This window comes from Octopus bimaculoides, chromosome 15, assembly GCF_001194135.2.
Source record: "Octopus bimaculoides isolate UCB-OBI-ISO-001 chromosome 15, ASM119413v2, whole genome shotgun sequence".
NCBI classification, from domain to species: domain Eukaryota; kingdom Metazoa; phylum Mollusca; class Cephalopoda; order Octopoda; family Octopodidae; genus Octopus; species Octopus bimaculoides.
Window position 1 is genome coordinate 2,954,591 of NC_068995.1, and position 12,687 is coordinate 2,967,277.

The following is a 12,687-nucleotide window of genomic DNA, read 5'->3' on the forward strand; positions in this document are numbered from 1 at the left end:
CCTGGACTGGCTTGTGCGGGTGGCACATAAAAGACACCATTTCGAGCGTGGCCGTTTTCGTGCGGGTGACACGTAAAAGCACCCACTACACTCTCTGAGTGGTTGGCGTTAGGAAGGGCATCCAGCTGTAGAAACTCTGCCAAATCAGACTGGAGCCTGGTGTTGCCATCCGGTTTCACCAGTCCTCAGTCAAATCGTCCAACCCATGCTAGCATGGAAAGCGGACGTTAAACGATGATGATGATGATGATAAGGAAATCTGAAGTCAGCAAAGTTATCTCCCTTGCTCTGTTGCCTTATGACAAAGGCTGTTTTTGTGTGAAGAGAAGAAATAATAAATAGATCACTGAGAAAATATGTAATTCATCATAGATTCGCTTCAACTTTAAAGTTTAAAAAATATTTTTACTCCATTGTAATTATCTCTCATAGGTATTTCTTCCTTGACTTTCTTCATCATGACTGTTCCTGTATTGTCTCTGTAACAATAAAATACAAACCTAACCATATTTCATGAGACCCCAATGAGGTTCAAAAATCGATTAAGGCTGTTCATAACTTTTTTCTATCGCTGGAGAAATAATTAAATTTGCTATGTTTATATGTCTACTATGTAGATTTACACACGCAAATGTTATAGTTTGGTTTTGCAGAAAACAAAAGATGAAGGCAGGTGAGAGAACAACAAGCAGGTATATTAGTTTGATGCTTGGGAAGAATGGAAAAGTTTTTGATGTTTCGAGTCTTAGCTCCTCGACAGAAAGGATTGAGAGGGGAAAAAAATGGAGAAAGATTATATTCTATTGTTCTTTTACTTGTTTCAGTCATTTAACTGTGGCCATGCTGGAGCACTGCCTTTAATCAAACAAATCGACCCTGAGACTTATTCTCTGTAAGCCTAGTACTTACTTTATTCATCGCTTTAGCCGAACTGCTAAGTTATGAAGATGTAAACACACCAACATCAGTTGTCAAGCGATGGTGGGGGGACAAACACAGACACATAAATACATATATATATATACAATGAGCTTCTTTCAGTTTCCATCTACCAAATTTACTCACAAGGCTTTGGTTGGCTCAAGGCTATAGTAGAAGACACTTGCCTGAGGTGCAGTGTATGTGTGTGTGTATATATATATAAATGTGATATAAAATCGGGAAATACATCATATCTGATATAATGTTTCACTATTTGAGATGTAACCTCTTCTTAATATCATCTGATACTGATAAATAATTTAACAACAACTAACACCAAATGTTTCTTTGTATAATTTCAGGTCCATAAAATCCTGCTAATTGCGTGCTGTCCCAAAATCTTAGACACTTACGACTACATTATGAAAGATACCAACGTCCAAGTGTGTTTCCCCCGCAAAGTATCTGCTGACGCTCTTAGAGCCTTTGTTGATTACCTTTATAACGGGTCATTAAACTTAAGTAAATCTATCCTCGACAGCATGGAATACCTCTCAGGGATGCTGGGTTTGGATGATATTCGTCAACTGTGCAATCAATTTCGATTAGACTTATTTAATGATTCCAATAATGTGCCTGACAAGACCATTGTAACTGTTAGCCACTCTCAGAATACTTCAGGGCTCCATCTTTCTTTGTCAAATCCCCCAGCCACACCACCGCCACCTATAATTCGCCTCTCATCACAAACGACTTTGCCTGCAACGTCCACGACCAATATACAGATGCGATCTTCTTCTCCACACTACCAAGATAATCGGAGAGTAAGCTACTCACAAAAATCTTCAGAAAACAGATTTAGTATTTTACCAGAACAATCTACAGATTCTGAGGTTTTAAATGTGAACTCAATAAAGTTAGAACCAGAAGTTGATTTGACAGTTGATGATTGCACAGAAGTGAAACAGGAAATCGCAACGTACCAAAACAGCGAAGATTGTCAGTTTGGTTCTTGGTCACAGATTGATTCTCAGAGTGACGATTCGTTATCACATCGTAAAAAGAATGACTCTACTAATTTTGACATCCAAACCACAGTTGATCTGAGTGTAACGCCTTTAAAATCTTTCACAAGTCATTCACAGAAGACTGCTAGCCATGATGACCCCGACTTGCAAAGTGTCATAACTATATCCCCTTCAAATTCTCCACTCCACTCCCCGACTTCTGTCGATTCTTCTCCTGATGTACAGACTTTTGAAGTAGATTCAGAAACACCAAACCTAAAGACACATTTGAACCCTTACCCTGTCGGTTTAGTTATGGCTAACACACACAATCTCTCATTACCAGAAAATAATAGGAAAAAAAGAAGCACTTTTGAAGATTTTGATGTAGATTTTGAGTGCAAAAAGTCTAAAATGGCACTTCAGTGATAATGAATTTGTAAATAAAGTTGTTGGTTGAATATTTTTTTTCCTGTTTATCATGAAAATAGCATTTAAGAATGATGAAGGACACTACATCACATCTGTTTGATGTCTTGGGAAGGAGGTACTTGGACAGCCAAACAGACAAGAAGCTTTCAGTTCTTATCCTGAAATCTAATGGAAATGGTCGATTGTTTGAAAATATATTTCAAACACAGTAACTGTTTGAAAATTATATATACATGGTGTATAAATAATTTTGAAGCACTCTAACTCTAAGATAATTAAAAAGTAACTTAACAAAGTCAGTTCATTTAAGTTTCATAATAGAGACTGACTAGTGTGCAACTTAGTATAATAATAATAATAATATTTAAAGGATTGATGTTACTCCTCCAGAAAATAAAGAAACAATAAGAAGAGTGCGACTGTTACCGAATGAACAATACTTCGACATCTCGTGTGTCTTCCACAAATTCTTTACTTTCTGGAGGAGTAACATCAAATCCTTTAAATATTACCAAAATGAAGTAGATCGAGATGTTTATTTTGAACGTGTGGAGTGACAGCTCAATAACACCATCGTCAAATAGTTGTTTAGTCTGTTTCTTAATAAACATTACAAATGGTGGAGAAAACTGGTCAGATTTAGTGGCATTTGGTTTTCAAATTTTGCGTCAGTATGCAGGGGTGGTCACTAGTGTAAGTTGAACAAAAGGTTTGATTTAATCCTCCTTTGACTGGATATATAACATGACCATGTTTAATCTTTTAACATTCACATTATTCTCTCAAAAGTAATTAATTATGCATTATCTCGTTTTGAGATTTCAATGAAAGGCCATATTTTGTCTTCAGAATATTTGGGCCTGGATATGACCATTTTAAATGGTAAAAATGGTTAAGAAAGTCACGTCTCCAAATTATTATTATTAAGTTCAATTCCCTGGCATGCATTTGTTGTAGCAAAGCTTGTTAAGGTCGATGCTATTTGTTTAGATCGATATCTTTGCTGCACAAGTGTAAAGGTCACAGTTAGGGCAAGGCCCAAAATAGCATTTTTATGTTTGGGATGATTGTTTATAACAGGAACAGTATATTCATTGCTCCCTTAGGGAGTTGGACCCTGTTTTTGCTACAGTTTGTTGTAGGGTATTGAGGGGAAGTCAAGATTACATTTCTGTGACCAATTCCCAGAGAGTTAGTTTCTATGATTCCGAATTTGATGCAGAGTTCTTAAAGGGTGACGTTCATCTTTTTACTTGTTTCAGTCACAGGACTGTGGCCATGCTGGGGCACTGCCTCGAAGGGTTTAGTCAAGCAAATTGACCCCAGTGTTTTCATTTTTCTAAGGCATGAACTTATTCTATCAGTCTTATACTGAACTGTCAAGTTACAGGGACATAAACAAACCATCGCTGATTGTCAAGCAGTGGTGGTGGTGGGACATGGACACACACACAATGAACTTCCACAGTTACCATTTACCAATTTCAGTCAACAAGAAATCGGCCGGCTTGGGACTATAGTGAAAGACACTTACCTGAGGTGCTGTGCAGTAGGATTGAACCTGAAACTACGTGGTTGCAAAAGCGAGTTTCTTACACAACACAGAGCCAAGCCTGTGTGTTGTGTATGGTGAAATGACATCCTGGAAATAAATAAACCACTAATGTACTTCTTGGTATACGTCGGCAGTTACAACCTGAAATTGATACTTTCTGGTCGGATTGTGTTGAATATCACAACTTAGGATTCAGTGTCTTCATCTGGTTTCTCTGTTCATGACTGCAATTAGAAGCTACAAAAAAAAAAAAATGTTCTCTTCTGCTATTTTATCCTTCTGCATCCAGATCGCTCTGTCAAATCATCATCATCGCTTAACGTCCACTTTCCATGCTAGCATGCGTTGGATGATTTGACTGAGGGCTGGCGAACCAGATGGCTCCAATCTGATCTGGCAGAGTTTCTACAACTAGATGCCCTTCCTAACGCCAGCCACTCCGAGAGTGTAGTGGGCGCTTTTACGTGCCACTGGCACAAGGGCCAGTCTGGCGGTACTGGCAATGGCCACGCTCAAATGGTGTTTTTTACGTGCCACCTGCTCAGGAGTCAGTCCAGCGGCATTGGCAACAACCTTGGTTGAATGTTTTGTTCATGTGCCAGTAAGGCGATGCTGGTAACGATCACGCTCGAATAGTTCTTATTACATGGCATGGAAGGAAGACAGCTGCTCTGGCAGTGATCCTGCTCGGATGGTGCTGTTAGCGCTCCACTGGCACGGATGCCAGTCATCAAATTTGGTTCAATTTCGATTTTCAGTTGCCCCAAGCAGAGTTTAGTGTCCAATGAAGGAAGGTTGGCATGGGTGCCAGTTGTCAAATTTGGTTCGATTTCGATTTCACTTGCCTCAACAGGTCTTCGCAGGCAGAGTTTTGTGTCCAAAGAAGGAGAAGTATGCATAAGTGGGCTGGCTACACCCCTGGTAAAGGCCACAGGTTATGGTCTCACTTGTCTTGCCAGGTCTTCTCATGCACAGCATATTTCCAAAGGTCTCGGTTACTAGTCTTTGCCTCGGTGAGGCCTAATGTTCGAAGGTCGTGCTTCACCACCTCGTCCCAGATCTTCCTGGGTCTACCTCTTCCACAGGTTCCCTCAACCGCTAGGGTGTGGCACTTTTTCACACAGCTATTCTCATCCATTCTCGCCACATCACCATACCAGCGCAGTCGTCTCTCTTGCACACCACATCTAATGCTTCTTATGTCCAACTTTTCTCTCAAGGTACTTACACTCTGTCGAGTATGCACACTGACATTACACAACCATCGGAGCATACTGGCTTCATTCCTTGCAAGCTTATGCATGTCCTCAGCAGTCACGGCCCATGTTTCACTGCCATGTAGCATGGCTGTTCGTACATATGTGTCATACAGTCTGCCTTTTACTCTGAGTGAGAGGAAGGTTTATTTATTCATTGCTTTGAATTAATCTTGCATTATTTCACTGCTTCAAGGTTTCAATGATGGGATTGTTTATTTTTACAATGACATTGTAGGGTAGGTCTGAGAGGTCAGATCTAGTTGGTTATGAACATATAATCAGGTAGGATATTTCGGCCTGCTATGGCTGGTTTAAATGCTAAAGGGTTGACCCCTTAGCATTCAGATTACTCCGTCAAACGTTAATCCTTATTTATTCCCATTGTTTTGAATTAATCATGTATTATCTCGTTGTTTAGAGATTTCAATGATGTGATGGTTCGTTTTAGAATGACATTGTAGGGTAGGTGTGAGAGGCCAGATCTGGCCAGTTTGAACTTAAAATAGGTAGAATATTTTGGCCAGATATAGCCTGTTTAAATGGTAAGAAGTGAAAGATGTGTTTGAAGGTTGGCATTGACGTAGTCCAGTGAACAATTTGCAATATGGCTTAAAATTGAAAATGAGATGAAATTGGTAAATAAAGCAAGTCTGTTAATGGGTGTGGAAATTCAGTCTAGAAAATATTGGAATGTAGTTTTTAGTGCATCCACTCAGAACTGTATGCGATAAAGTGCCATCAAAGCTATGTACTTGAAGAAATCTTTCCTGTGATGTTGTTACAGTATTTCACCATACGAAGCATTTCCTGGTTGAGCTTGTGCAAATTACTATTTTTGTGTTTGACCTCAATATACTTTTGGGATGAAAATCATCATCATCATCATTGTGTAATGTCCATGTTCCGTAATGGCTGGCATGGTGGGATTGTACAGAATGACAGGACCACGCTCTATATTAGATGCTGTTTTGATACCACTAACACTAGTGAAGTCGCCATGCTGCTTGTGACAATACAAACCCTGAAGAGGGAGTGCTTTTTGCTTGGAGATAGGGGCTTAAAGTAGAAGGAAAGAGGGAAGAGCAGACATTTCGTTAAAGAGGACCTCTGTGGCTTCTTACATTTAGAATGGTGGCTGAGAATTAAAACGAGTTTTACTTAGCTCAATATTCAATTTAAGTTAAGGTGGCAGAAACGTTAGCATGCCGGACGAAATGCTTAGCGGTATTTAGTCGGTTGCTATGTTCTGAGTTCAAATTCCGCTGAGGTTGACTTTGCCTTTCAGGGTTGATACATTAAATACCAGTCAAGTACTGGTGATCGACTATCTCCCTCTCCTAAAATGTCAGGCCTTGTGCCTTTAATAGAAAGGATTATTATTATCATTGAAGGCAGGGAGCTGACAGAATCGTTATTTCGTCCGTCTTTACATTCTGAGTTCAAATTCCGTCGAGGTTGACTTTGCCTTTCATCCTTCCCAGACTAGTTCTTTAGTGTGCCAGCAGATGGTTGAGTGCGCATTGACCTTCATGAGGTAGTGTGCCAAGTGACATCACTGTGGTTACTTTGTAAGTTGTGAAATTTGTGTTTTTCTGATCAGGTGTGTCTGCTGTAGTCTGTGGTTTTGCTATGGACAGGAATGTGAGATTTTGTGTTAAACTCGGGTAGTCTTCTACAGTGACTTCAATGAGCCTACAGCAGTGAAGCAATGGGTCGTACACAATGTTTTGAGTGACATGGACATTTCAAAAGCAGAAGAATATCTCTGGAAGACGATGAGGGATTTGGAAGACCTGCCACAAGCATCACCCTTGTAAATGTGCTATTGTGCACTTCAGAACAAAACTTTGAAAACCAATTTTGCACTTGCTGGTCTGTAATGACACCTTGGTCGTAAACACTGCATATTTTCTTTGCTGTTTCTATGGTATTTTTTCCATTCTTACACTCCTACATCAGATGTCGAATATGCACTTTAATCTTATACAATGACATGCATGCTTTCACTGTTTGAGATGAATCACAGATGAGACTCTTTTAAGAACAGTAGTCTTCATTCCAGTTTTAAACATCTGAAGTTCGAAAAAACAGAAATTATTTGACTTGACCCAATGTGTATATATATAAATCTCGATACAAATAGCAAACAATTTACGAAAAATTAATTTGCAAAGGTATCATTTATTCTGTTATTATCCAAATACTTAAATGTATGTTAGTAGATTGTCTTAAGCTGATATGCCTTCGTTTTGATTTCTGTAACTATCATCAGTGTATTTTGGCGATTTAATAAGAGTTTTGATTGCTATTTCAAGCGGGTAGACATACTTAGTATGAAGGTTATAAAGGACACAGGTTTCGTGTGTCACATAGCTAGCTAGAGGCGATGGCTTCTTGGAGCTAATTCACGGCAGCTTTCGTCCTAATTTTGGGACTGCCATGTTGGCTTGGCGATAACTATTAATTTCCAGTACCGCTGCCGTAGTCTCCTTTAGAGAGACTTAGAAATATTAATAACTCTATTTATATATATATATATATATATATATAGGTGTGGCTATGTCGTAAGATGTTTTCTTTTCAATCACATGGTTCCAGTTTCTATCCCAATGCGTGGCACTTTGGGCAAGTGTCTTCTACTATAGCCTTGGGTCGACCATAGCTTTGTGAGTGGATTTGGTAGACAGAAACTGAAAGAAGCCCTTTGTATATATATACATAGATAGATAGATATAATGTGTGTGTTTGTGTCTGTGTTTGTCCCCTACCACTGCTTGACATTCAGTGTCGGTGTGTCTAAATCCTTGTAACTTAGCGGTTTGGCAAAAGAAATCGATATAATTCCAGGTATAAAAAAGAAGTCCTGAAGTCGAAACCTTCAATTAAAAACTCTTCAAGGCAGTGCTCCAGCATGGCCAGATTCTAATGACTGAAACGAATAAATGAAAAAAGATAAATTAAATTTAGACTAATTATACAATGGTGATTATTATCTCTGTTAACCTACAGCAATTAAGACTAACCAATAAACAGGTTGGGTTCTACGAGGCCTTTTTCTGAACATCCTTTACAACAAGTGACAGCAACATCCTTGTTTTTGTTGGTGACTTCGATGGACATGCCGGGCAGTGTCATGAAGGCTACTTAGCCATACATGGCGGCTATAGATATAGTTCTGAAAATGATTCCTGAAATTCTGAGAAGGAAATGAAGTGACCATCTGCAGCATGATCTTCAGGAAACCAATCAACAGCCACTTGGACATGGACCAATCAGACAAACACTCTCACCAAACAGATCTTATCGTCACTAGAAAACCGGATAGACAAATGGTTGTTTATACAAAGTCTTTCTCTGGGAAAGAATATACCACTTCAGAATACTAACTTTTGAGTAATTATTGATTCACTGAGATACAAACAATAGACAGGAGAAGGACGATGTAGGAACTGAATTTTCCTTCTATGAAATAGATGTTTAGAGAACTTTTTGGTAACATGAGAGAGGAGATAAGGACTGATAACAAAGAGTAGCAGTCCATAGGTTATATGGGTTGGTTTCATGTGACACAATTGTTCCACAGATCAGGGGATCACATGCAGAACCAAAACACAACAAAATGCATAAATATATATGTAAACCAACTTTTTGTTTCGTTTTTGGAAGCATTGAATGTGTTTCGTATTTTACAGACAAGAAAGTAATATTTTGAGTGCAGTATAGCCATGAAAACAGCAGAAAGGTTGGGTACTTTACCCTTATTAGATGGAAAAAGTTGTCAGTAGACAGCCATGGGACACGAACCCACACCTCTCAGGTACCGATCGAGCACTCTACTGATTAAGCTAAACTGCCCACTGACAACAATTTCTGTCACATTAAATGCTTAATACATAGCTTCTTTTGAAATGCAACAACATATGTAACAAACTTTTTTCTTTGTTTCTGGAAGCATTAAATGTGTATATCCTATCGTACAGACAAGAATGGAGTATATAATTTAATTGTTGATTTCAAATTTGGGCACAAGGCCAGCAATTTCAGAGGAGGGACTAAGTCAATTTCATCAACCTCAGTGTTTAACTGGTACTTATTGACCTCAAAACATAAAGACAGAGGAAAGCTGCTAAGCATTATGCATGGCGTGCTAACCATTCTGCCAACTTTTGCCTTATATAATTTAATTATTATGTATATAATACATATATATTATATAATATGATACATACATAATACATTCATATTTATATTACATATATATTACATAATATATATGTATTTCATACAATGCGTGGCATGTAAAAAGCACCATTTGAGCTTGGTCAAAGCCAGTGCCGCCTGACTGGCTCCCTAGCTGGTGGCACATAAAAAGCACCATTCAAACGTGGTTGATGCCAGTGTCACCTGACAGGCTCTTGTGCCAGTGGCACATAAAATGCACCATTCGAGCATGATCATTGTTAGTGCTATCTGACTAGCCCCCATGCTGGTGGCACTAGGAAGGGCATCCAGCTGTAGAATCCTTGCCAGAACAGATTGGAGCCTGGTGCAGCCTCCTGGCTTGCTAGTCCTCATTTAAACTGTCCAACCCATGCCAGCATGGAAAGCAGACGTTAAATGACAATGACAACAATGATGATGATGATGATACATATATATTACATATAATACATATATATTACATAATACATATGTATTATACATGGAATACATATATAATGCAAAAACCACTCTGCAGACTGCAGTTGTCAATAAAACAGAAGGAAAACTTTAAAATTTATTCATTCTGTGTGGTCTGGTGCCAAATGATTTAATGGCTGGGTGGTTGTTGATCCTTGACTTGGAGGACAACTTGAAGTTTCCCGGAGTCAACTAGTTGCGAGGTGTTTACAGATGAGATTTGTGGCTGGAGCAAGGGGTTCCTGTCTGATGCAAGATAACCTGGTGATGAAATAGTATTGTAGATATAGAGTCACAAAAACTGAAAAGACATGACAATCGCGTAGAAAAAAAAGAAGACGTTAAGTGAATGTAAAAAGAGAGGGAAAACAAAAATCAGGTGGTTTAGTCACTGATTTGTGCTGAGAGGATCAGAGGTGTGAAGTGTTCAGGGTTGTGAGCTGTGTATTGGGGCCGATGTGGCTTAGTGGTCAGTGAGATGGATTCATGATTGTAAGATTGTGGTTTTGATTCCTGGACTGGGTGACGTGTTGTATTCTTGAGCAAAACACTTCATTTCACATTGCTCCGGTCCAGAGTAGATCAAGACATCATTGGAGTAAAAATGTTTTTGAAATGGCTGTTGGTCACTTTTAGTCACTGTCAATGAGAAGATGCTTAAGAATGATTCAAGAAGAGGTGAGTAAGTGTAGAAGTAGGAGGAATAGGAACTCCTTCAGGAATATCCAACAGAGGGAATGGCTGTTGAAGTAAACAGTCATAGTATTGAAGTGGCAATCAAGGATATGAAGACAAGGAAGTTGCAGATGCATCAAAGGATAGTCAGAGAGATCTTTCATCTTTTTCTTGTTTCAGTCATTGGAGCGTGGCCAGTCTGGGGCGCAACCTTGAAAGGCGAACAAATTGACCTCAGAACTTCGTTTTTTTTTTTCTTTAAAAGTTTGGGACTTGTTCTATTGGTCTCTTTTTGTGAACTGCTAGATTACAGGGTTGTAATCAAACCAACACCGGTTGTCAAGAAGTGGTGGTGAGAAAACACAAGCATAAAGACACACACACGTACACGTACATACACACACACACATACGATAGGATTTTTTTCAGTTTCCATCAATCAAATCCTGTCATAAGGTTCTGATCAGCCTGGGGCTATGGTAGAAGGCACTTGAAAGAGGTGTTACACAAAGGGACTGACCCTTGGTTCAGTACCATGTGGTGCTATGCAAAGGGACTGATTCTGGAACCACATGGTTTAGAAGTAAACTTCCTACCACATGGCCATACTGAAAATATCTCACAAAGTAGGACTTATGCTAGCCAATGACATAAGTCCACCATGTAGTACAGGGAGGTGTCATATAATTCACAAACTAGCTCAATGGCAAACGAGATGCTCTAGAAAGAAACATCTACAGATGGATCAAACCGATGGGTAAAAAGTCTTCCTTCGGATTACGAAGAGAATTAGTTTAGATGCAATGTCATTCAGATTTGTGCCTGGTCAGGGTACCACAAATGCTCTCTTTCACCAGAACTTTTTAGTTAAGGTTAAGCTTCTCTACCGGGTATTTCTCAATGTGCAGAAGGCCTCTGGCTGGCTTTCACATTCTGTAGTCTTCTCTTTAACCATTTGCTTAAAGCACTTTCATAAGTTTGACCTAAATGTCCATACTCATTTTCAGAGTTTTAGTTACCCCTTGTTTCATATGTTCTAAGTCAGCGTTTCTCAACTGGGTTTCCCTGGATCACTAGGGTTCCGCAAAAGGTTCTTAGGGGTTCTGTGAGAAAGAGCGAGATAAGCTAATGCTAATTTCATGATCGTAATATTACTATACATGCACAACATATTATTGGTGATTGTAATATAGACATCATCTTATCTAACCTATTATGTTATCAGAAAATATAACAACCATTGGGGATATATTTAGTGATGTCTGTAATTTATGGACACCCTATATATATATATATGGATAAGTCTCAGTGAGTATTGGCCCAGGCCATGTCTAACTTAATAGCACCACCTGGCGAAGTCATTCAAATCAGGAATTGGACACTCAAGCAGAGAATTATTGTTTACAGAGTCATATCCGGGTGTAGGAGGTTTATCCAGGATTTTTTGAAGGAATTTGTCCAAAGACTTCTTTAACTTTATGAGGTTTGTCTCTGCTTTAATGTTCTTTTGTATTTCGTCCATTTTTTTTTTCTGAGTTCAGTTCTGCTGAGGTCAACTTTGCTTTTCATTCTTTCAGCGTTGATAAAATAAGTACCAGTTAAGCACTAGGGTTGATGTAATTGACTTCCCCCTCCCCTCAAAATAGCTGGCCTCCTGCCAAAATAAGAAAGCATCATAAATTTAAATGCTTGCTTTCCATCTTTTTTTTTGCTTCATGAAATCTATTGAAAATCAAAATGAATTCGTAGTCTTTAATATAGGAAAAGTGTATAAAACATTTACTGATGTTATGGCTGATTAAAAAAATGGTATATGTAACAGAGGCAGTATTAAGTTAAAATAGCCATCTATACACCATACTTAATGTATATACACTGTTGCTTGGCCATTTAGTACAGCAACTGACTCATCAACATTATGTATGACACATAGATAGGTATTTTAATTAAATACTGTCTCACTTCCATATACTGGATAAGTATATACACCCCAACAATATATGTATGTATGTATGTATGTATGTATGTATGTGTATATATATATATATATATATATATATATATATATATACACACATACATACATATATACATATACACACACACACATATACACACACACACACACATATATATGTATATATATATATATATATAT

At 38.4% G+C, this 12,687-nt stretch overlaps 1 protein-coding gene across 7 annotated transcripts in view; it reads left to right on the plus strand.

Moving 5' to 3' along the window:
* The window catches only part of LOC106879774 (uncharacterized), a 55,217-nt gene extending 52,826 nt beyond the window's left edge, over window positions 1-2,391 (plus strand). For all 7 annotated transcript variants that reach the window (XM_014929476.2, XM_052973155.1, XM_014929474.2 and 4 more), the window contains one exon: window positions 1,284-2,391. In XM_014929476.2, coding sequence (XP_014784962.1) covers window positions 1,284-2,357 — 1,074 coding nt within the window. In that variant the 3' untranslated portion in view covers window positions 2,358-2,391. The remainder of the gene's footprint in view (window positions 1-1,283) is intronic.
* Window positions 2,392-12,687: the final 10,296 nt, after the last annotated feature.